Source organism: Rattus norvegicus, chromosome 5 (assembly GCF_021556685.1).
Source record: "Rattus norvegicus strain SHRSP/BbbUtx chromosome 5, alternate assembly SHRSP_T2T, whole genome shotgun sequence".
In the NCBI taxonomy this organism is placed as follows: Eukaryota; Metazoa; Chordata; class Mammalia; order Rodentia; family Muridae; genus Rattus; species Rattus norvegicus.
Window position 1 is genome coordinate 134,597,126 of NC_141538.1, and position 26,267 is coordinate 134,623,392.

The 26,267-nt window shown below is 42.7% G+C and overlaps 1 protein-coding gene and 1 long non-coding RNA gene across 3 annotated transcripts in view; one reads left to right on the plus strand and one right to left on the minus strand.

The window, feature by feature from the left end:
* Positions 1 to 10,139: 10,139 nt before the first annotated feature.
* Cyp4x1 (cytochrome P450, family 4, subfamily x, polypeptide 1) overlaps positions 10,140 to 26,267 on the minus strand; it is a 31,708-nt gene continuing 15,580 nt past the window's right edge. Inside the window, 9 exon segments of one of the 2 annotated variants that reach the window (NM_145675.2) lie at positions 10,140 to 11,477; positions 12,659 to 12,741; positions 14,230 to 14,294; positions 15,404 to 15,537; positions 22,024 to 22,214; positions 22,690 to 22,790; positions 23,850 to 24,004; positions 24,082 to 24,209; positions 25,765 to 25,892. In NM_145675.2, coding sequence (NP_663708.1) covers positions 11,303 to 11,477; positions 12,659 to 12,741; positions 14,230 to 14,294; positions 15,404 to 15,537; positions 22,024 to 22,214; positions 22,690 to 22,790; positions 23,850 to 24,004; positions 24,082 to 24,209; positions 25,765 to 25,892 — 1,160 coding nt within the window. In that variant the 3' untranslated portion in view covers positions 10,140 to 11,302. 2 annotated transcript variants of the gene reach the window in all.
* Positions 10,692 to 19,487, plus strand: LOC148005986 (uncharacterized). The gene is made up of 2 exons (XR_015620438.1): positions 10,692 to 11,505; positions 15,714 to 19,487. It is a non-coding gene; the product is annotated as an uncharacterized LOC148005986 (long non-coding RNA).

Consider the following 26,267-nt stretch of genomic DNA (forward strand, 5'->3'; position numbering starts at 1 on the left):
TCCATTGTGTAGATGTACCACATTTTCTGTATCCATTCCTCTGTTGAAGGGCATCTGGGTTCTTTCCATTTTCTGGCTATTATAAATAAGGCTGCGATGAACATAGTGGAGCACGTGTCTCTTTTATATGTTGAGGCATCTTTTGGGTATATGCCCAAGAGAGGTATAGCTGGATCCTCAGGCAGTTCAATGTCCAATTTTCTGAGGAACCTCCAGACTGATTTCCAGAATGGTTTTACCAGTCTGCAATCCCACCAACAATGGAGGAGTGTTCCTCTTTCTCCACATCCTCGCCAGCATCTGCTGTCACCTGAGTTTTTGATCTTAGCCAATCGCACTGGTGTGAGGTGAAATCTCAGGGTTGTTTTGATTTGCATTTCCCTTTTGACTAAAGATGTTGAACATTTCTTTAGGTGTTTCTCAGCCATTCGGCATTCCTCAGCTGTGAATTCTTTGTTTAGCTCTGAACCCCATTTTTTAATAGGGTTATTTGTTTCCCTGCGGTCTAACTTCTTGAGTTCTTTGTATATTTTGGAAATAAGGCCTCTATCTGTTGTAGGATTGGTAAAGATCTTTTCCCAATCTGTTGGTTGCCGTTTTGTCCTAACCACAGTGTCCTTTGCCTTACAGAAGCTTTGCAGTTTTATGAGATCCCATTTGTCGATTCTTGATCTTAGAGCATAAGCCATTGGTGTTTTGTTCAGGAAATTTTTTCCAGTGCCCATGTGTTCCAGATGCTTCCCTAGTTTTTCTTCTATTAGTTTGAGTGTGTCTGGTTTGATGTGGAGGTCCTTGATCCACTTGGACTTAAGCTTTGTACAGGGTGATAAGGATGGATCGATCTGCATTCTTCTACATGTTGCCCTCCAGTTGAACCAGCACCATTTGCTGAAAATGCTATCTTTTTTCCATTGGATGGTTTTGGCTCCTTTGTCAAAAATCAAGTGACCATAGGTGTGTGGGTTCATTTCTGGGTCTTCAATTCTATTCCATTGGTCTATCTGTCTGTCTCTGTACCAATACCATGCAGTTTTTATCACTATTGCTCTGTAATACTGCTTGAGTTCAGGGATAGTGATTCCCCCTGAAGTCCTTTTATTGTTGAGGATAGCTTTAGCTATCCTGGGTTTTTTGTTATTCCAGATGAATTTGCAAATTGTTCTGTCTAACTCTTTGAAGAATTGGATTGGTATTTTGATGGGGATTGCATTGAATCTGTAGATTGCTTTTGGTAAAATGGCCATTTTTACCATATTAATCCTGCCAATCCATGAGCATGGGAGATCTTTCCATCTTCTGAGGTCTTCTTCAATTTCTTTCCTCAGTGTCTTGAAGTTCTTATTGTACAGATCTTTTACTTGCTTGGTTAAAGTCACACCGAGGTACTTTATATTATTTGGGTCTATTATGAAGGGTGTCGTTTCCCTAATTTCTTTCTCGGCTTGTTTCTCTTTTGTATAGAGGAAGGCAACTGATTTATTTGAGTTAATTTTATACCCAGCCACTTTGCTGAAGTTGTTTATCAGCTTTAGTAGTTCTCTGGTGGAACTTTTGGGATCACTTAAATATACTATCATGTCATCTGCAAATAGTGATATTTTGACCTCTTCTTTTCCGATCTGTATCCCTTTGATCTCCTTTTGTTGTCTGATTGCTCTGGCTAGAACTTCAAGAACTATATTGAATAAGTAGGGAGAGAGTGGGCAGCCTTGTCTAGTCCCTGATTTTAGTGGGATTGCTTCAAGTTTCTCTCCATTTAGTTTAATGTTAGCAACTGGTTTGCTGTATATGGCTTTTACTATGTTTAGGTATGGGCCTTGAATTCCTATTCTTTCCAGGACTTTTATCATGAAGGGGTGTTGAATTTTGTCAAATGCTTTCTCAGCATCTAATGAAATGATCATGTGGTTCTGTTCTTTCAGTTTGTTTATATAATGGATCACGTTGATGGTTTTCCGTATATTAAACCATCCCTGCATGCCTGGGATGAAGCCTACTTGATCATGGTGGATGATTGTTTTCATGTGCTCTTGAATTCGGTTTGCCAGAATTTTATTGAGTATTTTTGCGTCGATATTCATAAGGGAAATTGGTCTGAAGTGTTCTTTCTTTGTTGTGTCTTTGTGTGGTTTAGGTATAAGAGTAATTGTGGCTTTGTAGAAGGAATTCGGTAGGGCTCCATCTGTTTCAATTTTGTGGAATAGTTTGGATAATATTGGTATGAGGTCTTCTATGAAGGTTTGATAGAATTCTGCACTAAACCCGTCTGGACCTGGGCTCTTTTTGGTTGGGAGTCCTTTAATGACTGCTTCTATTTCCTTAGGAGTTATGGGGTTGTTTAACTGGTTTATCTGTTCCTGATTTAACTTCGATACCTGGTATCTGTCTAGGAAATTGTCCATTTCCTGAAGATTTTCAAATTTTGTTGAATATAGGTTTTTATAGTAAGATCTGATGATTTTTTGAATTTCCTCCGAATCTGTAGTTATGTCTCCCTTTTCAGTTCTGATTTTGTTAATTTGGACACACTCTCTGTGTCCTCTCGTTAGTCTGGCTAAGGGTTTATCTATCTTGTTGATTTTGTCAAAGAACCAACTTTTGGTTCTGTTGATTCTTTCTATGGTCCTTTTTGTTTCTACTTGGTTGATTTCAGCTCTGAGTTTGATTATTTCCTGCCTTCTACTCCTCCTGGGTGTATTTGCTTCTTTTTGTTCTAGAGCTTTTAGGTGTGCTGTCAAGCTGCTGACATATGCTCTTTCCTGTTTCTTTCTGCAGGCACTCAGCGCTATGAGTTTTCCTCTTAGCACAGCTTTCATTGTGTCCCATAAGTTTGAGTATGTTGTATCTTCATTTTCATTAAATTCTAAAAAGTTTTTAATTTCTTTCTTTATTTCTTCCTTGACCAGGTTATCATTGAGTAGAGCATTGTTCAATTTCCACGTATATGTGGGCATTCTTCCCTTATTGTTATTGAAGACCAGTTTTAGGCCGTGGTGGTCCGATAGCACGCATGGGATTATTTCTATCTTTCTGTACCTGTTGAGGCCCGTTTTTTGACCAATTATATGGTCAATTTTGGAGAAAGTACCATGAGGAGCTGAGAAGAAGGTATATCCTTTTGCTTTAGGATAGAATGTTCTATAAATATCCGTTAAGTCCATTTGGCTCATGACTTCTCTTAGTCTGTCGATATCACTGTTTGATTTCTGTTTCCATGATCTGTCCATTGATGAGAGTGGGGTGTTGAAATCTCCCACTATTATTGTGTGAGGTGCAATGTGTGTTTTGAGCTTTAGTAAGGTTTCTTTTACGTATGTAGGTGCCCTTGTATTTGGGGCATAGATATTTAGGATTGAGAGTTCATCTTGGTGGATTTTGCCTTTGATGAATATGAAGTGTCCTTCCTTATCTTTTTTGATGACTTTTAATTGAAAATTGATTTTATTTGATATTAGAATGGCTACTCCAGCTTGCTTCTTCTGACCATGCTTGGAAAGTTGTTTTCCAGCCTTTCACTCTGAGGTAGTGTCTGTCTTTGTCTCTGAGGTGTGTTTCCTGTAGGCAGCAGAATGCAGGGTCCTCGTTGCGTATCCAGTTTGTTAATCTATGTCTTTTTATTGGGGAGTTGAGGCCATTGATATTGAGAGATGTTAAGGTATAGTGATTATTGCTTCCCGTTATATTCATATTTGGATGTGAGGTTATGTTTGTGTGCTTTCATTCTCTTTGTTTTGTTGCCAAGACGATTAGTTTCTTGCTTCTTCTAGGGTATAGCTTGCCTCGTTATGTTGGGCTTTACCATTTATTATCCTTTGTAGTGCTGGATTTGTTGAAAGATATTGTGTAAATTTGGTTTTGTCATGGAATATCTTGGTTTCTCCATCAATGTTAATTGAGAGTTTTGCTGGATACAGTAACCTGGGCTGGCATTTGTGTTCTCTTAGGGTCTGTATAACATCAGTCCAGGATCTTCTGGCCTTCATAGTTTCTGGCGAGAAGTCTGGTGTGATTCTGATAGGTCTGCCTTTATATGTTACTTGACCTTTTTCCCTTACTGCTTTTAATATTCTTTCTTTATTTTGTGCGTTTGGTGTTTTGACAATTATGTGACAGGAGGTGTTTCTTTTCTGGTCCAATCTATTTGGAGTTCTGTAGGCTTCTTGTATGTCTATGGGTATCTCTTTTTTTAGGTTAGGGAAGTTTTCTTCTATGATTTTGTTGAAGATATTTACTGGTCCTTTGAGCTGGGAGTCTTCACTCTCTTCTATACCTATTATCCTTAGGTTTGATCTTCTCATTGAGTCCTGGATTTCCTGTATGTTTTGGACCAGTAGCTTTTTCCGCTTTACATTATCTTTGACAGTTGAGTCAATGATTTCTATGGAATCTTCTGCTCCTGAGATTCTCTCTTCCATCTCTTGTATTCTGTTGGTGAAGCTTGTATCTACAGCTCCTTGTCTCTTCTTTTGGTTTTCTATATCCAGGGTTGTTTCCATGTGTTCTTTCTTGATTGCTTCTATTTCCATTTTTAATTCCTTCAACTGTTTGATTGTGTTTTCCTGGAATTCTTTCAGGGATTTTTGTGATTCCTCTCTGTAGGCTTCTACTTGTTTATTAATGTTTTCCTGTGTTTCCCTAAGTGTGTTCATGTCTTTCTTGAAGTCCTCCAGCATCATGATCAAATATGATTTTGAAACTAGATCTTGCTTTTCTGGTGTGTTTGGATATTCCATGTTTGTTTTGGTGGGAGAATTGGGCTCCGATGATGCCATGTAGTCTTGGTTTCTGTTGCTTGGGTTCCTGTGCTTGCCTCTCGCCATCAGATTATCTCTAGTGTTACTTTCTTCTGCTATTTCTGACAGTGGCTAGACTGTCCTATAAGCCTGTGTGTCAGGAGTGCTGTAGACCTGTTTTCCTGTTTTCTTTCAGTCAGTTATGGGGACAGAGTGTTCTGCTTTCGGGCGTGTAGTTTTTCCTCTCTACAGGTCTTCAGCTGTTCCTGTGGGCCTGTGTCTTGAGTTTACCAGGCAGCTTTCTTGCAGCAGAAAATTTGGTCTTACCTGTGGTCCCGAGGCTCAGGTTCGCTCGTGGGGTGCTGCCCAGGGGCTCTCTGCAGCGGCAGCAACCAGGAAGACCTGTGCCGCCCCTTCTGGGAGCTTCAGTGCACCAGGGTTCCAGATGGTCTTTGGCCTTCTCCTCTGGCGTCCGAGATGTGTGTGCAGGGAGCAGTCTCTTCTGGTTTCCCAGGCCCATCTGCCTCTCTGAAGGTTTAGCTCTCCCTCCCACGGGATTTGGGTGCAGAGAACTGTTTATTTGGTCTGTTTCCTTCAGGGTCCGGCGGTGTCTCTGGCAGGGGTCCTGCCGCTCCTGGGCCCTCCCCCACGGGAGCCCAGAGGCCTTATACAGTTTCCTCTTGGGCCAGGGATGTGGGCAGGGGTGAGCAGTGTTGGTGGTCTCTTCCACTCTGCAGCCTCAGGAGCGCCCACCTGACCAGGTGGTTGGGTCTCTCTCTCACCGGGTCTGGGAGCAGAGAGCTGCTGCGGGCTGGGATCCGCGGGTGTGGGACTTCCGGTAAACACAGAACGTGCCCGGTCCTAGAGAAATTCTGCTTCCGTGTGTCCCAAGCTCACCAGGCAGCTTTCTTGCAGCAGAAAATTTGGTCTTACCTGTGGTCCCGAGGCTCAGGTTCGCTCGTGGGGTGCTGCCCAGGGGCTCTCTGCAGCGGCAGCCGAGTGTTGTTTTTAAAGTAGAAAAAATGTTGCATTTTACTAAAAGCTTTTTCTGCATCAGTTGGGATGGTCGCGTGAGTTCATCTCTTTATTCTGTTAATGTGAATTCCACTGACCAGTTGCATTTTAAAAAATGTTGAAACATTCTTGCATTTTAGAAATAAATCCCCCTTGTGGTGGCATGCAGTATCTTTTCTACTATAAATTATTAATTGCAAGTATTGGGTCTTCCAGAGTTAGTGTTGCCCTTGTGGGAAGGTTTTGTTCATTATTAGCATCTGTTTGTGCTCTTTTGGGGACTGTGGTCTCTGTCTCTGTCTCTGTCTCTGTCTGTCTCTCTGTCTCTGCCCCCACACCCCCTTTTTCTTCTGTACAGCTCTGGCTGGTCTGGAACTTGTGTAGATCAGGCTCTCTTCAAACTCAAGGATCTGCCTGCTGCTGCCTCCTGAGGGATGGGACTAAAGGCATGAGCTATCACTCCAGACTTGCGAATTGTTCAGGGTATTTGACAATCTTTGGTTGGTCCTCATTCATTCATTTTACACTGCCAGGTGGTAGTGTACAGGGTACATATGGAATCAACTTGTGGTTAGAGTTAATGATGCTGTGTAATTAGGTTTGGTTAGATAGAGATCTGGATTCCACGAACACAGCTTACAAGTATGAAGAAAGAAAAAGGATGCTCGCTAAGTGTCATAGCATCACCAGTTTTGGCATCGGAAACGCATATCAGAGCACTGTTCCAGCAGAGGCCTTTGAGTTGGTGGACAGTGTACTAACTCATAGAACAATGGGTGAGAAACAGGAGAAGAAGGAAGGAAGCATAGTTAACATTTTTATGAGACATTTTGTCTTTTTGTTTTCAGTGCTGAGGACTGAACCCAGGGGCTTGTGCTAGTTAGGCAACCACTCTACCCACTGACCCACGGGGCCAACTCTCTTGATAGGAAATACTTTAGAAAAGATTGATGGAGACACCTTACTGTTCCACTTATAAGGGGGGATATCCACACTATATTTTATCATAATGGCAAAAGGATTCTGAAAACCAACCATAAATTATATAGAAATCACATGTAATTGACTACATTTTTAAAATTCTACCAGGAGGTAAAAGCTACGTGTTTGTGTTTTGAGATTATTTTGAGACAGATGTGCCTAAGGGTGAAAGATTTCTCTCTACCCCAAAGTAATGGGTCCATTATTAATTATGGCTATTTTCCATTAAAGTTGAGAAGCACTTTCAGTGAGGTCTAGGCATGGGCTCCTGGATTGGCCAATGCCATTAAATCATAGAGAAACTGTGTTTCTGTGCTTTTGGACACATGATTCCAAGAAAAGCCATGGTTTCTTTAGATTTGTTAAAAGATGCATGGTTTAAAGAAGATAAGGAGTAAAAGATGACATGATCTGCAGGGTGGTGGGACATACTAATCCACGTGGCAAAACCAGGACCAATGCTTAAGAAACTGGGTATCAGTTTTTGCTTGTGTGTTATCTCCAGATTGGGGGATGGGGGAATGGAGAACAATGTGTAACAGTCATAGTATTTTGTTCAGGCCTCTGTGGATCCTTTAAGATGTCTGTTCTCTTATGCCAGTCCTGGTTTGGGAGTGTGGTTTGGGTATGCAAGTTATCTCACTCTTTGCTGGAGTTCATTTTAACACCAAAGTTTTGACAAATAGTTGGACATTTAAATAGTTTTGAAGCAGAGTAGAGATATCGATTATCTGGAGAGATATAAAGGAAAACATGGTTCATGTATCGAATGGCCTACAATAACAGTAAGGCCTCAGTGAGACAATTTGATTGTCTTTCACACCGAAGCCTGAAGGAGGCAGACGGCTTAGAGCTAGAGGGGTGCTTTGTTCTACGCATTGTCTGCCTGTCTTGTTCTGTCATCTTCAACAAACAACTTTCAGGTAGTAATATAAGTTAGTGGCTCTAGGTTCTGTCACCAGATCGGTCTTCAAATAAGGAGATAAACATGAAGTGGAGGGCACAACCTTTCCTTTCGATGGTGTGAGTCTGAGATAGACTACACCACTTCTGTTCACAGTTCTGCTCATTATTTAAAAGTATGATATGTCTCACTGAAAGGTCAGGCTGGGCAGATGGATTAGTTGGTAAAATGCTTGCTGCTGAGTTTGGGTCTGTAACATTCATGTAATAAGCTAGGCACTGTGGCTTGTGCACAGGGCAAACCTTAGGGCTTTCTTAGTAGTCTAGCTGAATGGGTAAGCTCTGGGTTCAGTGAGAGACCCTTTCTTGAAAAATAAGGTGGAGAGGGATTGAAAAAGATTCTCAGTGTTGGTCATTGGCCTACACATACACGTGCACTTGCATGTGCACACATATGCAGAGAAGGAAAGGGAACACACACACACATACACACACACACACACACAGAGAGAGAGAGAGAGAGAGAGAGAGAGAGAGAGAGAGAGAGAGAGAAAGACAAAGGCAGAGAGATAGAGAGACAGAGCCAGAGAAACTGAGAGACAAAGACAGATACAGACAGCCACACAGAGAGAATATACCGTAGCTGGCAACTATGTGCCCAGCTAAGAATTCTATTTCATGTAGGAGTGGACAAAGGTTGTGGGAGGGATGCTGAGTCATCTCTGCTATAAACAGAGTGTGATGTAAATGTGGATTGTGATGGATCCTTTAAGACAGAAACAGTATCTGGGGCAGTGCTGATCACATGCTATCACAGCTTGTAGAACTTAGTAATCAAAACCACCCAACTTTCCACCAGGCTACAGGTTAGCCTGTAAAAGCAGCCTCTGGGATCTTCATTGCTGTAAGTTAGGGAGTGACTCCGGCACTCATGGCCATAGTTGGTGTAATAAGTGAAGCTTTTCTTGGCTAAGTACCAATTACACAGTGAAGCAAGGCGATCGTTCCCCAGGTGTGCATAGCAGTGGGAGACTTGGTATTATTACATTTGACGCTACATTTCTTTATCTCTACATATACTATTGGTAAGATATGGCTTTTACTAATCCTGAGATGGTATAATTTCTGTTTGAAGAAGGGAATTTTTGGCTCCACACGTCATCCCTCCTTGCACTAGGCTGCCATGTTTATTAGCATCTTTGGCTAATAAACATAATTCCCCATAATTAAAATTTCCAAAAAAAAAAAGAAGAAAAAAGGACTGATGGACACCCGGTAAGAGGAGGTTGGTTCTCTGAAGTCTTCCTGTAATTGGACAGGATGACCATGGTCAGTTTCTCAAATCCTAAATTCTGCCTCCTCATTTACACTTCTAGGCAACCCACGAGTTCTCTTTACTCTCCTAAATGCCATCACAGTCACTTCCACATTCATTTCCCCTGCAGTCCACAGCCACCCTCCGTGGCAAGCACCATCTACTTTTTTTTCCTGTTAATTCAGAGGAGAACATGAACATAATCCCCAACTACAAGTCAAGTTTTCTACATTTGGGGAAGTCTCAGGGGTCAGCAATGGCTGAGCCTTGTCCTGGGAAAGACACCTTCACGATCTTGGTCTCCTTTCTGCCAGCTAAGTATGCAGCATCTACTCTTCTCTGTGACCTAGCATTCTGATCGTGTACATTTCTTCTAGTTTCTCCTTTTGCCCCCTTCTATCTTGTCAATAATTTGTTCATTATCCATGCAACAGATGCAACGCACGCACACGCACACCTTTCCCTGTAGTCCAGGCTTGTCTTGAACTTATGAGTCTTTTGCCTAAGCCTCTCAAGTGCTGTGGTTATAGGAATGCATCACTATGCCCAGAAAAACTTTCCCAAAGTGCAGTTTACTCTAGTTTTATCTCTGGCTGAAAGCCCATTAAAAGGCTCCCTCTATATTTAAAAACCAATCTAATTTCTGATTAGGTTCCAAGGGGTGATGAACTTAGTTCCCATTTAGGCTTCATAAGAGTAGTTAGCACCAGAAATGTAAGTACAATATTTTTGTAATAGTCTAAATTTATACTTCCTTATTCAACATTTAAAACCAAGAAACCATAAAGAAAAGTAAAATCTTGCTATGCAAGCCTGAGGACTTGAGTTCAATCACCAGAACCCATGTGGAAACAGTGAGGCATAGGTGGCACGTGCTTGCAATCCCAGAGCTAGGGAGGTAGAGACAGGCAGGTCATGGGGCTCAGTAGCTTTGGACATGTGTGCCTTGGGACAGTAAGAGATCTTGTCTAAAAAAGCATGGTGGATGAAACCTGGAAAATGATACCTGAAGCTTATCTCTGGCCTCTATACGCATGTGCACACAAGTGAATACACACCTGGATACACATGTATACCTGAATACACACACACACACACACACACACACACACACACACACACACACAGACAGAGACAGACAGAGAGAGACAGAGAGAGACAGAGAGATGAACAGAGAAAGGTCAATGGATATATTTAAAAATTATAACTGATTTAATTTTCCAATAGCAGAAAAACATTTAAAAAATCATGCAACACTCATATATCACAACCTTGTTATAAAGATTAAGGTGAATTTTTTATTAAGTGAGGAAAAGCAAGAACAATATAAATACGATCATGTGTCTAAGAACACGCACAAACATTATTTATGAAATATGCAGGACAGAGGAAGAATGCATACCAGTTCTGTTTTAAGGAATACAGTAGACTCTGTCAGGGTAGTGGCCCGGGGAAGGTGGGATTTTATGTACACTCATAGTACTGGAAACATTTTTCATTCAGCACAAATCCTGTTACTTGTATAATTCCAAAGATAATTAAAACAAAAAATGCACAGGCGTCACCCATGATAGGTGTTAGCTTAGATTTTTCAGAGTCTATTTAATAAAAGTTCTTAATTCTTCAATCTCCCTTATATCCTACTGACCAAAGGTGGGGGAGGGGAAGATGGTTAATAGGACAAGGGGGTGTGGACCTGTTTGGAAATAATTCTTTGAGGTGATTCCAATCTTCATTGTCGGCAGCCCCGTCCACTAGCAAAACACCAGACGTGAATCAGCAGCGATTTGATCCAGTAGAACCTGGAGTGAGTCCACTGACGTGGCAAGAAGCAGCTGAAACACCACCACAAGCTCTTGGGCGAGTTTCTCTCTACAGAGTCACAACAGGCGAAGATCAGTGAAGAAAGCACGGCGAACCAATGCCAGTGCTGTCCACAGTCTGCTGAGTTAAACTCTGTCCATCACGTACCCTCTCAAGCATCCCATCCAGCAAAACGTCACATGCATTTTCACCAGACAGCCTCCAGAAAAGCACCAGGTGCCTGCTTCAGCAAAACAACCTCTCATAAGACAGCTTCCAGGAAAGCATCACTTGGCATAACCGAGTCTCCGGTGAAACCAGAAATTCCCACTTCAGATAAGCTTAGAAAATAATTTGACAATCTCTCCATGTTATACACAGCCAGGATCACATGTGTTACTGGAAAATGTCTTTGGGTAATATGCAGCTGTAGAAATGCCCCAACCCACAGTCCTCCAACTCTCCCATCAGTCTTAGAGTCTTCACCATCTGCCTGGACCATCGGCTGTAAACTTAACTTAACACACAGAAATCTAGTCACTCCCCCTGGTCCCTAACATTCAGGGAGTTTCTTCAGGTGCAAATAGATCCCATGCTTGGGTCTGAGCACAGTGTGGCTGGAGAAGGCAGGAGGCCTGGTGAGGTCTGCAGCTACTCGGAAGCGGAGCAGAGTCAAGGCAATGGCCACCTTTAACTCCAGCATGGCAAACTGCTGCCCGATGCAGTTCCTGTGGAGATGGAGGGGGGGAGAGAGGGGTAAGTCTCTAGCATAATAAGCCTGGAGTCCACAGCTGCTTAGCAGTTTCCTCTGATTGAAGCATTCTCTGCAGGAAGGAGGGAAGGGACTCACGAAACTCCAGAGGTGAACAGATTTCATGTAAGGACAAGCTGTGACTCGGGAGGTTCATGAGGGACCTTCCCAGAGTTATAGAAGCAGTAAAGAGTGGCTGGGAAGGAGACTGACCTGCTGTGCTAACTAGAGTCCCCTCAGACTTGTCCAAATGCCTGCAAGTTGTGCAGAGAGCTCCAGGGTGGCAGCTTTTGAGAACAGTTGCTTGTGCTGGCTTGGGCTTTTGGGTGGTGCAATTTGTGGTGGTTTGAAAGAGAATGCTCCCAATAGGCTCTTAGGTTTGAATATTTGGTCTACAGTTGATGGAACAGTATGGGAAGGATTGGGAGGTGTGTCTTGTTGAAGGATGTGTGTCTCTGGGAGGTGGGCCTTGATGTTCCAAAAGCCTAATCATTCCCAGTTTGCTAGCTCTTCTTTCTTTCTCTCTCTCTCTCTCTCTCTCTCTCTCTCTCTCTCTCTCTCTCTCTCTCTCCCCTCTCCCTCCCTCTCCCTCCCTCCCTCCTCTTCCTCCCTCCTCCTCCCTCTCCCTCTCTGACTCTGCATGCCCCCACTAAACTCTTCTACAACTTGTCTTGGCCATGGTGTTTCACTAAATTAGACTCTCACACATTCTTTACTTTGGTCTGTGGGGGTAATCTTTCTGGGGTGAGTAGATGTGTTTGTGTTATTTCTTCCTAGGAAAAAAGGTCTCTTATACCATGCCACAGTAAAGCAGAGTTTTCACACCAAATATCATTGAAACTATTGGGATCTATGTTTATGACATTCCCTGCAAGAATGTAGACCTGGAGGTTCTGATGTGATGTCCTCCCTGGAGAAATTGGCAGTTGGAGTCACCCACAACATATTTCTCTTGTAAGGGGAGGTGACATTGAGCCCATGAGCAATATTTACACTGCAGGATTGCTTCCTGAGGCTTGACTCACACGGGCTGTGACAGAAAGGGGCATTGTTCTTTGTGAAGAGATGGGTTCTGGGGAGGAACTTATGGATTGGAAGGCCTGATATGTGTAAATAGGCTTTTTATGCAAAATTTCCACAGCTTTAAGTTCACCTTACCTTGGACCACTGGAGAATGGTAGGAAGGCGCAGGGGTGTCTCTGTTCAGAATTCTCCTTAGTGAATCTCAAAGGGTCAAAGACCTGAAATGAGAGGACAACCCCATCTTGCCAACAGCACACTTTTCAGGTGCTACTTACTGCTGAACAACGATGCACACCACAGAAGCAATTTAAAACACTCTACTGGCCACATGCCAAAAAGACTTTACGTTCTGTTTTCATTCTTTTGTGTTTTCTCCCAGAGAGGGTTTCTCTGTGTGGCCCTGGCTGTCCTGGAACTTGCTCTTGTTAGATCAGGCTGGCTTCAAACTCACAGAGACATACCTACCTCTGCCTCCCAAATGCTGGGACTAAAGGTGTGCACCTGGCTTTTTTTTGCACAACATTAATTTTAATAATAGATTTTATTGAACAAAAGTCTATCATGTATTCCGCATAAATATTTAGGGAAATATCTCACTTTTGAGAGATGTACACATTTCTCCGTTTCAAAAATATTTCAGTTTGAGAGAAGACACTGTTGCTTTCAAACTCTACGTTGCAATTCCAATTAGCCAAGTTACACAGTGGTCACATAAATAATGACTCTAGAGTCCTGGAGGGCTTATCTGGCTCTTGCTTGACTTGTCTGCTAGCCGGTCTAAGAGTCTAAGAGGTCACACACTCAGAAGCCAACTCAGATGAGACATAAAGGTCCAGCTTCCTATTCCACAGAGTAGATCTAAAGCCCCAATGGTCTACCTAGAAGAAAACACCAGTACTCGTGTTTTGAATTTGAAGAATATTAAATCGAGTCAGGCTTGCTACACATCTCCTTGCCTGTCCTTGTCCTCCTTTCTCTTCTGAGACTGTTGTGGGACCCAGGCAGCTGACCTATGTGGTTTCCAACTGGATTTTGATAATATAAGGCATTGGTGGGGATCTGTCGAGTGGTTATAGAGAGTTTGGGGTGTCAAATGTTCATTTGCTCCTTCCTGCTGACCATCTTAGGTTGGCATTATCTACTGCATGGACTTATCTGATGTTTCCTCCTCAGCTCCTAACTCTTTTGCCCCAGGTTCTGTAACCCTCCCTTCTGGAGATAAAGATAAATGATTCTGAAAGCTATCCATTCTCATTTGCTTTCCCTAAACTCTGCCCATATCTTCACAAATAGTTTCTTTACGAAGTGCTGGTGCTGAGTAACTTGAATATGACATCAGTACCACCAGGTTCTCGATTGCTTCATATGATAAGAGAGAGGCTAAGCTGCTCAATTTACTCTCTTGACCAGCCAAAGTCCTGCTGTGTCAACCCCCCTGCAGGTGTTTGGAAGAGCTTGTCAGGTGAGGGAGTGAGACAGAGACAGTGACAGTTGGGAGCAGATTGTGGGACTAATGTCTTTCAGATCGCAATAAAGATAAAGGACATGAGGTGAGGATGAGATCGTTAGTGGGCGAGTTTTACACACTTCTGACTTTTATGTTTGTTTGCTTAGTGTTGTTTACTTTCACAGTACATGATTAGCTGTGGACACATGACTCACTCAAGCATCACTCTCTGAAACATGTCCCCTGAAGACATTCTTACCTTTGGGTCTTTCCAGACAGCAGGATTGTGGTGGAGACCCCAAATACTAAGGACCACAGTCATTCCTGAAGCAGAAGGGAAACAGAGCAAAGGCTGCTGTAGTATGTTCTCTGCCAAGACTTTTCTTCCAGGAAAAATGTACTAGCTCCCGCTGAACTGTGCACCAATTCTCCACCAGGGAAGGACAAGGGGGAAGGAAGATGGGCTTGGGTTTAAACCTCAGTTTTCAAAGCAGTTATTTATTTAATTCATGATTTTATCCTAGGAAGCTGTCAGTGTCCCTCCAAAGCACCAAACTGTGCTTATGTTTTCTGCTTTGTTTGGAAATTACTTAAGTGTTTGTTAACAGTTAGCACTTCATAGAGACAGTTCTGTTATTCCACCTGTGGCTAATTTCTCTTGGCACTGGTTATTCATAAAAGGTGGAGATGGGGCAAACATTGATATGGTTGGTAGTTTAAAAAAAAAGACAAAGGAGAGGGAATTTGAGTATCATTTTCTTATCCACAATAATTCTGGTTTTGTCAACAAGATCACAGAGGTTGAAGGGTTGACCTCCGTTCTCCTACTGACTTATTGATACTAAAGCACAGTGAAAGAGTATCCCATGAGATCCCACTGCACCCATGTGCCCTGCCTAGACATGTGCACTTCAAGTATAGGGTCTTTATGAGTTCTAGCTTTGCTTTGTATCTATTAACCTTCTGTGAATATATGGAATCAATCCCCAGTGGTTTTTTGGAGACATTAAAATACTGTAGAAATACTTGTAAACTATGGAATATTGACCACACATCTGTTAAGATCACATTACAAGGGGAAAATGAGACTTATTATTCCCTCCTAAGGTTGATATGGTGATAAAGACTCCCCTCACATTAACATAATGATGCTCATGTTCTGTGGCTCTCACAAATATTATCGTAGAGACAGTGTTCCACAATGGACGAAACCCTTGCCTGGGGTTCTCAAAGTGAGGCTGGAACCTAACAGCTCTCCAATTGGCTATGTGGCTTAAGAAGGTCACTGAAGCTCACATATGATTGAGGAATTATCCTCTGAGCTTTCAGTAGCTGCCTAATTCTAACCTAGAGATTCCCCAAAGCTCCAAATCCTACAAATCATCATCACTGTGACCTTCATGATCTCATGCTTAGGAGAAGAACGTGAAGACCTGCAGGCAGCGAGTGTCCATCTGGGAGGGTAAGGGGTTTGCTGAGTTCCCTGGAGATGGATGGGATGGGAGGAATCAAGCGGAGTGTCTCCTTGATGCACATTGTAGTGTAAGGTATCTCATCCAGCTGTTCCCTGTGAGGACAAAGGAGGGAGGAAGTGACTTAGGCCTCAAATCCACTTTGTAGTGGTTGGTCTCTATTTGAGTTATTTTCCTGGTAAGCATTACTATTGGGGTAAAGCGATTTTTCTCTAGGTTCATATAGCACAATGTTAAAGTGTAACCTTTTCTGTTTCCATGTCAACTGAAGTTCCAAAGGTGACAGACACACAGATGTGACATGCCAACAAGATTTCTGAAAAGCAGTGTTACAACCCTTAGCTCTTCAAGTAAAGCAAGAATGTACAAGGAATAGCTAAAAACTGAAGAAGAGACAAATGAAGTTTAAGAGAGAAAAATTATTTAAAGAGAATTGCTGAAATGTTGAAATACCTTGGAAAATGGAATGGGGTGGTACTCATCTTAAACAAAGGAGACTTACTTTGGGTCACTTAGAGGATCTGACATGTGCTCCTTGGAGTTTGGGAGTGCAGAATGAATGACAAGTGACTCAGAGCAAGTAGACTGGCAGAGGGGAGTAGCAGAAGCAAGGTAGGGATGCACAGGATGTCTGGTGGATGAGTGAACTGAACTGACCGGAGGAGGGAGAGCTGCAGACCAGCTGGAGAAAAGCACTGTGTCCAGAGCTTCCCTGCCCCACGAGTCATCACTAGAAAGTTCCAGGAAGAGAGCCTTCAATATGCTTGCAGATGTAACAGTTGAGAGAAAGGAGGAACACAAAGTATTTGCCAAACCTTTGGCATGACCATGGTATTTCCAGCTGTTTTCCCTTTTCTACTGGATTTGATCATTTCTGACAGGGTCAGTACCTCGTGATAGGGAGAAGCTGTTCAAGATGACAAGTCAACAACAAACTCTTCTCACTCTACTGGCTTCCTGAACCAAGGTGGGATGGACAGAGAGGCTCCAAGCGGATAAACATGTGCATGATGACTTGATATGCCCTGGGCTAAACTGGCATGAGAGTGAGTGGCTTGTGGTTTAAGTAGACGGGCTCTATGAGACTCCTTAAGATTTTGCCTTCGGGATGAAAAGAAGTCTTCCCACAGAGTAAGTCTGAAGCGAGAGCAGGAGAAGATGAAAAGGCTTGTTTGCATACTAACAAGTCAAATGAGATCAAGAAATGACTGCATGTGTTTGGTCATTTTGCCTAATCTCATTTCTAGTTCCTTTTCTGATGAATTACTTTAATATAAGGTGTTGACCTTGTAAAAATGAAAAAATTTAAGTTTTGTATTCTTTCCCCACCAAGGCCAGGAAATAAAAGAGCAATTGTGTTACTCTGGGACTTACATAATTAAGAAAAGGAATTTTTCTCATATCAACTCAAAGGAAGAGAAGAATTTTGGTTGTTGTTTTTGGTCTCACTATGTAATCCTCAATGGCCTGGAACTCTGAGTAGACCAGTCTGGCCTCAAACTTACATAAATCTTCCTGAGAAAAGAACTTTAAACCAACATAGAAGTCGCCTGACAAGGAGCCAAAGAGAGAAATTGTTTAAGATTTTCTGAATGCCGAGGAGAGAAAGGAGAGACGAAGAGAGAGAGGGTGAGAAGCCATGTGTGTGTTTCTGTCAGCTAGAGTGGAAGACCCTGGAGCTCAGGGAGCACACTTTTCAGCTGTGGCAAGAATGGGTTCCAAACACCGCTGTGTCCAAACTAACCAGGATTAACAGCAAGTCTCAGAAGGATCGAACTAGGCTTCCTGAGATCAGCTCGCTCCTGGAGTCAAACGGATGGAAATTACCTCACACAAAATGTCAGGAAATGTTCTCAATGATCATAAAGACGTGCTGACGCTGCTCGGTTGGAAAACACTGATGTGCCGTCACGTCCATTCAAAGATGACATGGTCACTCCCAGCCTGGATCCACAGAAGAGTTTTGTCAACCCTCCACTCACTGGGACACACACTGGGAGCTTCCGGGAGTGAGGGTCTCTCTGTGTAGCCCTGGCTGTCCTGGAAGTCACTCTGTAGACCAGGCAGGCCTCGAACCCACAAAGATGTATCTGACTCCATCTCCTGAGTCCTGGGATTCAAGATGTGCGCCACCACAACCTGGACGGCAGTTCACTTTCTTTTTTTCCAGAATGGAAAAGGCCACAATTCTTTGCTCTGCTCCAGGAGTAGAGGGTCTCCAGAGCACAGACAAAGAGAAGTTTCCAGAAGGAGAGAACAGCACCATAACTAAATCCAAAGAAGGATAATATCCACTCAGGGGTTCAGTGTGCTCATAATGACCCACCCTTGACCACCTCAGACCTTTTATTGGGCCTGAATAAAATGAAGACGTGACCAGTCCACGACGTGGTTCAGGGGAAGGTTCTTGTTGCAGGTATGAGGGAGAGAACAGCCAGAGGCCATAGGAAAGCAAAGGGCCATTTTGGGTTTATGTGAGTGTGTCTGTGTGGTGAGCCCTTTCCAAGGTGTCTGGGCCACCAACGGTGTGTGATAAAACACCATGGCCAAAGCAGCAAAGGCTGTACAGGTTTCAGTTTACATCACACTCCATCTCTGAGGGACATCGAGCAGGAACTCGAGGCAGGAGCCGATGCAGAGACCAGAGAGGAACGGTACTTCCTGGCCTGCCCTTTGTGGCTTGTCCAGCCTGTTTCCTTATACCATCCAGGACCACCTGCCCAGGGATGGCACTGCCTACAGTAATCGCCAGTCAAGAAAATGCCCTACAGACCTGCCTAGAGGCCAATCCTACGGAGGCATTCTTCTCAATAAAGATTCCCTCTTTCTAAAAAAAAAAAAAAAAAAAAAAAAAAAAAAGATTTTCTGAATGCCACATGTGAAGCTCATTAGTGAGAACAGTAGGTATGTTACAGAGTTTTTAAACAAATGTGTTCTGAGACTGGAGTTGGCTCATCAGTTAAGAGTGCTTGCTGCTCTTACAAAGGACTTGCGTCCAGTTTCCAGCACCCATGCCGGATGACTCACAACCAGTCCAGCTCCAGAGGATCTGACACCCTCTTCTGGATTCTATGGCACCTGAGCTCATGTGCATGAACCCCTACACAGCCACACACATTCACATAAGTATAGAAGAATAAATCTTTGAATATGTGTTTTTTTTGTAGTATATTCCCTTTCTTTTCTTAAAAGAGAGAATAGTTAATATCATCTAGACTTTTGTTCCCCCACCTGGCCAGGATTCAATGGCTGCTTTCAAATTTAGACCAATCAAGACTAAGAAAAGTCAATACTAAGTTTCTTCATCTTTCTTTTCTTTTTCTCTTTTATTGTTTGAGACAGGGTCTCACTATGTAACTCTGGCTGTCCTAGCACTCACTATGTAGGCCATAGTGGTCTCATACTCACAAAGATCTGCCTACCCTGCTGGGGTTAAAGGTATGTAGTACTGTACCCAGCCTTATTCATCTCTTAAGTAATTACAACAGAATAGATCAAGCATTGAATTCATGCTGGAAACAGACATACCAGTCTTCCAAGTTTAGTGAATAAATAAAAACAGACTAGTCAGTGAGATGATGGGACAGGAGACTCCGCAACTGGACTCCTTTCTCCCCAGCAACAATGATTTCACAGACAAAAGTTCCTTTGTGTGAGACAATGCTTGATCTACTGTGAAGCTGTAGTAATAAAAAAACAAATGGAATAGGTGGAAAGGCTGGAACTCTACATCTACACCTGTACCTGCACCTACATCTGCATCTTCACCTGCACCTGCACCTGCACCTGGATCTACACCTACACATGCACCTGCACCTGCACCTGGATCTACATCTGCACCTGCACCCGCACCTGCACCCGCACCTGCACCTACACATAAACTTATGGACAATGAATCTTCAGCAAAGGTTCCAAGAACACACAATGAGGAAGATAGTTCAGTGACTATGTTGAGGAAGCTAGACATACACATCAAGAATAAAATGAGATTCTTATCCTATATACAAAACTCAACTCAGAATTGAATAAAGACTTAAAAATACTATCTGATTGTAAAACTACTAGAGAAACCAATGGCTGAGAGATGCTTGTTGACATGGGTCATTGCAAAGATATTTTGAGTTTTTCTCTTGAACAAAAATCAACAAAAACAAAAAAGAGTATGAGTTTACAATAAGTGAAAAATTTCTTATTATGACAAAGAAAATAACAGAATGATGACTTACAAAACAGGGAAATCATTTGCAAACCACACATATAATAAGGAATTAATACTCAAAATATATGAAGGCCTCAATAACTCAAGAAAACATGTAAGCTGATTAAAATACATGGAAAGGACCTATATAGAAAATCTGTCAAAAACTGACTTACAAACACTTGACGGGCATGTGGAAAATTCATGTTAGAGAGAAGAGAGATAAATGTTCGTGAGGATTTGGAGGACATTCCATGCACACTGTCAGTGTTAATGTGGATCAGTGCAGCCAAATGGAAAGCAGTGTGGAAGTGTCTAAAATAATTACAAAAAGAAGTGACACGCGCTCCAGGAATTCCGTTCATCCATATACATTTAGAGGCAATGAAGTTACTGTGTCAACTGCAGCTTTCTTCACAACGGTCCAAATAAGAAACAGCCTGAGGGAAATTATCTGAGGAGTGACTAAAGAACATGTGTGCACACACAACACAATGCTGTGTGCCCATGAAAAGAAAGTCAACACCCTGATGGACCTGCGGCTGTAAAGGAGTCTTAGGAGGAGAGAGTAGGGTAGCTCAGTCAAGCTTGTGACTGACAAGAGGCACAGAATTTCAGTTAGATATGGAGGGGCTACGTTGTTGTAGTTGTTGTTAATAATTTGTTGTATATTTAAAAATTCTCGTGAATATAATTTAAATGTCCTCACCACAAAATTAACTGCAGAGTTAATGGAGATGCCTGTTGGCTTAGTTATTTCAAAAATGCATAAATAGGTCCAAACAGCATATTGTAAACTATAAATTTATACATACAAACAAACATGCACACTTTTTATCAGTAAAAAGCCATTACTTAACATCGTATTTTATTCTGTAGAGATGGCTTTGTGTGTGTGTGTGTGTGTGTGTGTGTGTGTGTGTGTGTGTGTGTGTGTGTAGTACACACGCCATGGCACACATGGGAAGTTTGGAGGCAACTTTGTGGAGTCAGTTCTCTCTCTCTGGATTCTGGGGATTGGATCCAGAACAGGATTCTATGGCCGAGCCATCTTGCTGGCCCTCTGCCCCTGCCTTTTTTTCTTAAATGTGTATGCTGGGGATTGAACTCAGGTCCTCATGCTTGTGCCCCAAGTGCTTTAGTGACTGAGCATCTTCCCAGATGAAGGAGATTCTGCTCTCCTCAGATGAAGCTTTGAACTTACAGTAGGAAATAACTCTTGGTTTCTTACTTTTAAAGTGAAATCTCGTCTACCTTTAGAACTTCAAGTTTTGTTTTCTGAGCCAATTTGTGCCTGTGAGATGCGGCTCAGTGGTCTTTAGTGTGTTTATCATCTGTATGCGCCTTTTGACTAGTGTGGTTGGAATGACTTACCAGGGACACAGTGTTTCTTTCAGACAGCATGTCTGAGGGGCATGCCCGTCATCTAAAGTTTATTGACAGCAAGATAAATTAAGTCTGGTGAAGCAGAGCTGAGACTTTCTCCTGATTTACTCTCCTAGACATGTCAGATGCTCAAGGGGCTGTCATCCTTGACCCGGGTAGGAATTTGTCTTCTAAATGTGGTGATCAGCAAATCTCTGCCATTGCCCTTACCACGAGTACTTTAATTTACAGTGTGACGGTCTCTCTCATGCCTTAGACTGCAGATCACCGAGGACAGGGTCTGTAACAAATCTTAGTCATCATTTTAGTGTCTCAGTTTTTAAAATGTCCTCAGTCTACCTTTTCTCTCTTCTGCCTCAAGACAGGGTTTCTCTGTGTAACAGCTCTGGCTGTCCTAGAATTTGCTTTGTAGACTAGGCTGACCTCGAACTCACAGGGATACCCCTGCCTCTGCTTCCCAAGTGCTGGGACTAAAGCACACACCACCTTGCCTGGCAGTCTACATTTTCTCAAACTCAATAACTAAGTGTACTCTTTAATATCGTGTTCAAAGGCCAACATCTTGCCCTCTCCTGAAGTGTGACACTAGTGACCTGGTGGGTGATGGGCTAGAGTATTGATAGCCATCTGAATGCTGAGCCTACTTCTTCAGCTTTCTCAGCACAGGAGTCCATGTGGAGTCTTGTCTTTGAAGACAAACGCAAGCCTCAGGGCAGTTCCTCACTTCAAATGTGCCCAAGCTTGGGTGAAAGAAACAAATGCAACATTGTGTAGAAAAAACAGTGATGGATGGTTTCTGGATAGTGAACTTCTTTTGCAGAAGATAGGGTTAAATCAGGGCTCTCTTCAGAAAGAAGAGACAAGTGGCCTGTTTCCTCTGCTTTGGCATACACATACCTTGGGACACCGTGGTTACTAAGGCACCAGGGTAAGAAATAAGCAAAGTCCCGAGAAGAGAGCTAGGGTGACATGACATACTCAGGGCTGTGGATCTTACCAGGTGATGGAAGACCCATCTCCCAGAATGCTCCTGATCTCTGTCCGGCATCTGTCTTGATGCTCAGGGTTCAGAGCCAGGCAGTAAAGGAGCCAGGAGATGCTAGCTGCAGAGGCGTCGTGTCCTGCCCACATGAAGGTGTTCACCTCAGACCGAAGGTCAGCATCTGAGAAGGCCTTTTCATCTCCAGCCTGTAACACCCAGCAAAGACTGCTGGATGAAACGTGCATCGCAGATATTTGGAGACACCATCAAAATGATAGCTTTACAGAATGATAGAGTTTCAAATACAGGCTTCAATTTTAGTTTACCAACTGCATACTATGAGTCCTACTTTGTTCAGAGCACAAAGGAGAGCCAATGTTACATAAGAAAAGCATGGACACCCTCAGCTTTTCCTTTTAAAGTGCTTGTCCTTTTAAAGAGTTGAGTCTCTAAACTCCAGGTATCGCATAACCTCCAAACAAAGGCAACCGGTAAGTTAGTATTCACTGACTCCTAGCAGCTCTCTGTTTTCCTACCAAGAGCCAATTGTTCATAGCAGTCTACTGCTAGGATTTAGCTGAGGAAATTTATTCTGTCCTCCTGTCCTGATTCCACAAGCTCACCCACCCTCCCACACAGTTAGCAGCTCTTTGAGCAGGCCTAGACTTTTGGTGCATTTACCTGGGCAGAAAGAACAATATCCAGAAAATTTTGAGATGTTTGAGTGTCATCCTGATTTACTTGATCCTTGAGGGTTTTCTTTCTGTCCTGGATAATCTTTTCTGCATAGAGTAATAGGTCTTCATTACCAAAGGGGACAGCTAAGTCAACCAAAGTCAAACACATTATAAAGCAACACGGCGCCCATACAAAGTGTCAATCTGTGTTCAGAGTCCAGAGCGCGTATATCTAAATACATTAAACTAACAGAAGAGACAAAAGATTTGTTCCTATCAGTCAACAAGCGAGATGATTGCAAAGTTTGGTGCCAGTGGCCAATCATTTTCCTCCTCAGTCTTAAATCTTGTTTTCATGGAAATTATCCAATGAGATCACCAAGCAGAGAAAACACCCAACGTACAAAACTAAAGGGGCTAAAAGAAAATAAGCCAACAGACAGACAGAGACGGAACATGTGACAGACAGACGGAATATGTACACTCACCTTCTACACAGTTAGTTTTCTGTCTTAATTGGGGTCAGCTTTCTATTTGAATTTACCGTTTCATATAAACAGTAAGTGAATTTAGATAGAAGTAAGTAGGACAGTATGCTTTGATTTTCAAAAACGTTTTCTGTACATCATGGGTTTAGCTTCTCATCCATGTTCACGGAAGCAAAATGTGGATTCCCAACACTCAGCAAAATTCCAGGCTGACCTCGAGCTCACAGGAACCACCTGCCTCAGCCTCCTAGTGCAGGGATAAAGGGCGTGTACCACTTCACCATATCCAGCCTTTGTGTGTCTTTTGAATGCATACCCACATCCACTCTTTCCTTCATGCCTAAGCTGGGCAAGCATTTTAGCTTGTGATTATTACTTAATTTACTGCACAAGAAAGTCACATGCCATGTACATTTTGCCATTTTAAATGCTCCCTTGCTAAATATGTATGAGTAATAATTGAATATAATAAAATTGCATAATACGGATAACGAGGGAGCAAACTTACCTTAAAGAACAGAAGCTGTAATTATTTGAGCAGTGACCACATTAAAGCTCCATTAAACACAAGAGTTCTTTTCTTGCTTACTGTGAGACTTATCCTTCTACACATAAGACAGGCATGGTGGTGCATGAATTTGGGCAACCCATACCCAAGACATGCCTGTGTTTTTACCTGTGCATTGATGTATCACTTTGCCTAACTCCTGGAAGCAGTGGCCCTTAGGACTGAGTTTGAAAATTATGTCATGATGATGCCAGAAATTGTACAAGCGAGAAGATATGATTTCACCAAGTTCAAATGTTGCCTTCACATAAGACTCATAGGTGCTGGAAGAAAAATGTGGAACCGTGGGTTAATGGTTGACTCAGATCACAGTGAACCTATTTACTGTCCCATCACTGACCCGTTTATCTGGCAGTTGGTCTCCTGGCCAAAAGCACATTTCATTATTATGTCCAGGGTCATCAAGTTAATGTGTTCAAAAACCTCGATGGTTGTTTCCTGCGTGGTCCACGTCTTCTCCCATTTATCCTGTCAGAGGAGGCCAAGATCAATATCCTCACCATCATCAAATGGCTTTTACTTGACTGCTTTTCCCCTTATTGTCTCAGGGACAAAACCCTGACCTGACAGGAACTGAAGGCCAGGAGTAAATCACCCATGTGTTTATTCTGGGCGTGAGGAAAGGAAGCACACGCTAGGCCAGTGAGAAAGAGCATGACTCGTGTTTCGAGTCTGGCAAATAGTCTGTCAGCAACTATCTCAGCTCTGCAACAAATGGTACAGAGTTCCACACACCATCTAAGACTGCAACACGTGGCATTTCCTGGGGCTGCTTCTACTTTGAATCCCCAACCTGCTAGATACCCCGTCACAGCTCTCACCTGTCTCGCCACACTTCAGATAAACTCAGAACACTTTTCAAAATCATCTTCGATTCAGCGATGGACAGCACCAACAGACATGCTAACATGGGAGGGGAGGGACACCTGAGACCCCAGTTTTAGGTGAGGAGCTACAGGCAAGTAATGACTGATGGGACAGGGCAAGTAAGTCTCTCCCAGGAACAAGCCCCCTAAACTGTTATTCAATACCAAGTGGTCAGCTCTGAAAACACATACATACAACAGTGATGGTCGTATTTGTATATTTATATATACAATAATTATTAAAGAATAGGCAATAATTATTGATGAAAAAGATCATGGATTTGAGAGGGAACAGGGGATGATAACACAGAAGGAGTTGATGGGAGGAGAAGAAAGAGAAGATGCTATAGTTATATTTAACTAAAAAATTGCAAATAAAAACAGTAAAAATATTTCTGATTCAGACATTGAGAACACAAAGAGGCCTGAAAAGGGAGTTGCTGTGGGGAGCTGGCTCTCCCCACAGAGAGAGGCTTACTCAGACAGCCTGAGATGTGTTGTCCGACTGCTAAACTACCCACAGTGCCCATCCTCCAGTTATAAATGTATTTATCATGACAAACACTTTTTGTATAAAAATGCATGTGAAGAAACTGTATTTATTAGTTGTCTACTTTTAACATTAAGAAAACTGAAACCTTTATGTCAATAGAGCTTTTGATAAAACTCATCTCTAAACCAGAAAGGCATGCAACAGGGATGCCTCTTGAAGGCAGTGCCCTGCCCCTTTGGAAGGTGCCACTCACCTATAGATCCCTCACCACCTATGATAGGCACCTACCCTTTGCTCAGTCCTTCATGCCCATCAGCCAAGTCCATTTTAGCCTTAAACCTTTGCTCACATCTCTCTGCCTAGATGTTTCTTGTTCTGCAGGTCAGCTTATATTTGTGATAAATCTGATATTTGAAGCCAGTTAGCTGCACATGGCTTCCTTACCTGTCTCCCACAGTGCCTGCTACCTGAGTCTTACCACCACAGAGTGTTAGACTCTAAGGCAGAGGACCAGCTCTTGTATTTTAATCACCTGAGGAATTCAGGAAAGCCTTATATAGACATCATTACTCAGTGGGTACTTGCATTCTGATTAGTTTCTAGAAATCAGCTTTGATTTTTTCTCAAGCCACTATATAAACGTCTAATCTAGTGTTTCACTTACCAGCATCATGTTCACAGAGTGGGCCATCATGTCCACACATGGTTTTAGGATGTCCTGATGGAACGCAGGAGTCAGGAGGCAGCGGTGTTGGAACCACCTGGGCCCATCTAAATTCAGGAGTCCTCTTCCTTGAGGAAGAAAATGCACACAATCTCATGCATCTTAGTAGGTGAGGAAAGATGCGGAACATAGACAGCCTGATGTCACTGACGCACGAGCAGGCAGGGAGTAGTAGTGGGCATTGAGAAGCTGACAGATGAGGACGGTTGGCTCTGATGCTCACAGCAGGGTGAACGCATTCAGTGCTGTGAGAAAGGCTTTGAGACCTGATGAACCTTAGTCTCACAGTGATGGGATGTGGTTTTCTGTGGTGTGTATTCAATGAAGGCACACACACAAGGCACTTAACCTTAGCTTAAGGCTTTAAGTTTGAATAGCATTCTTTATATCTTCTTATTAACATTTTTTTGTACGATGTATTTTGATCATGTATTTTTGTCTTC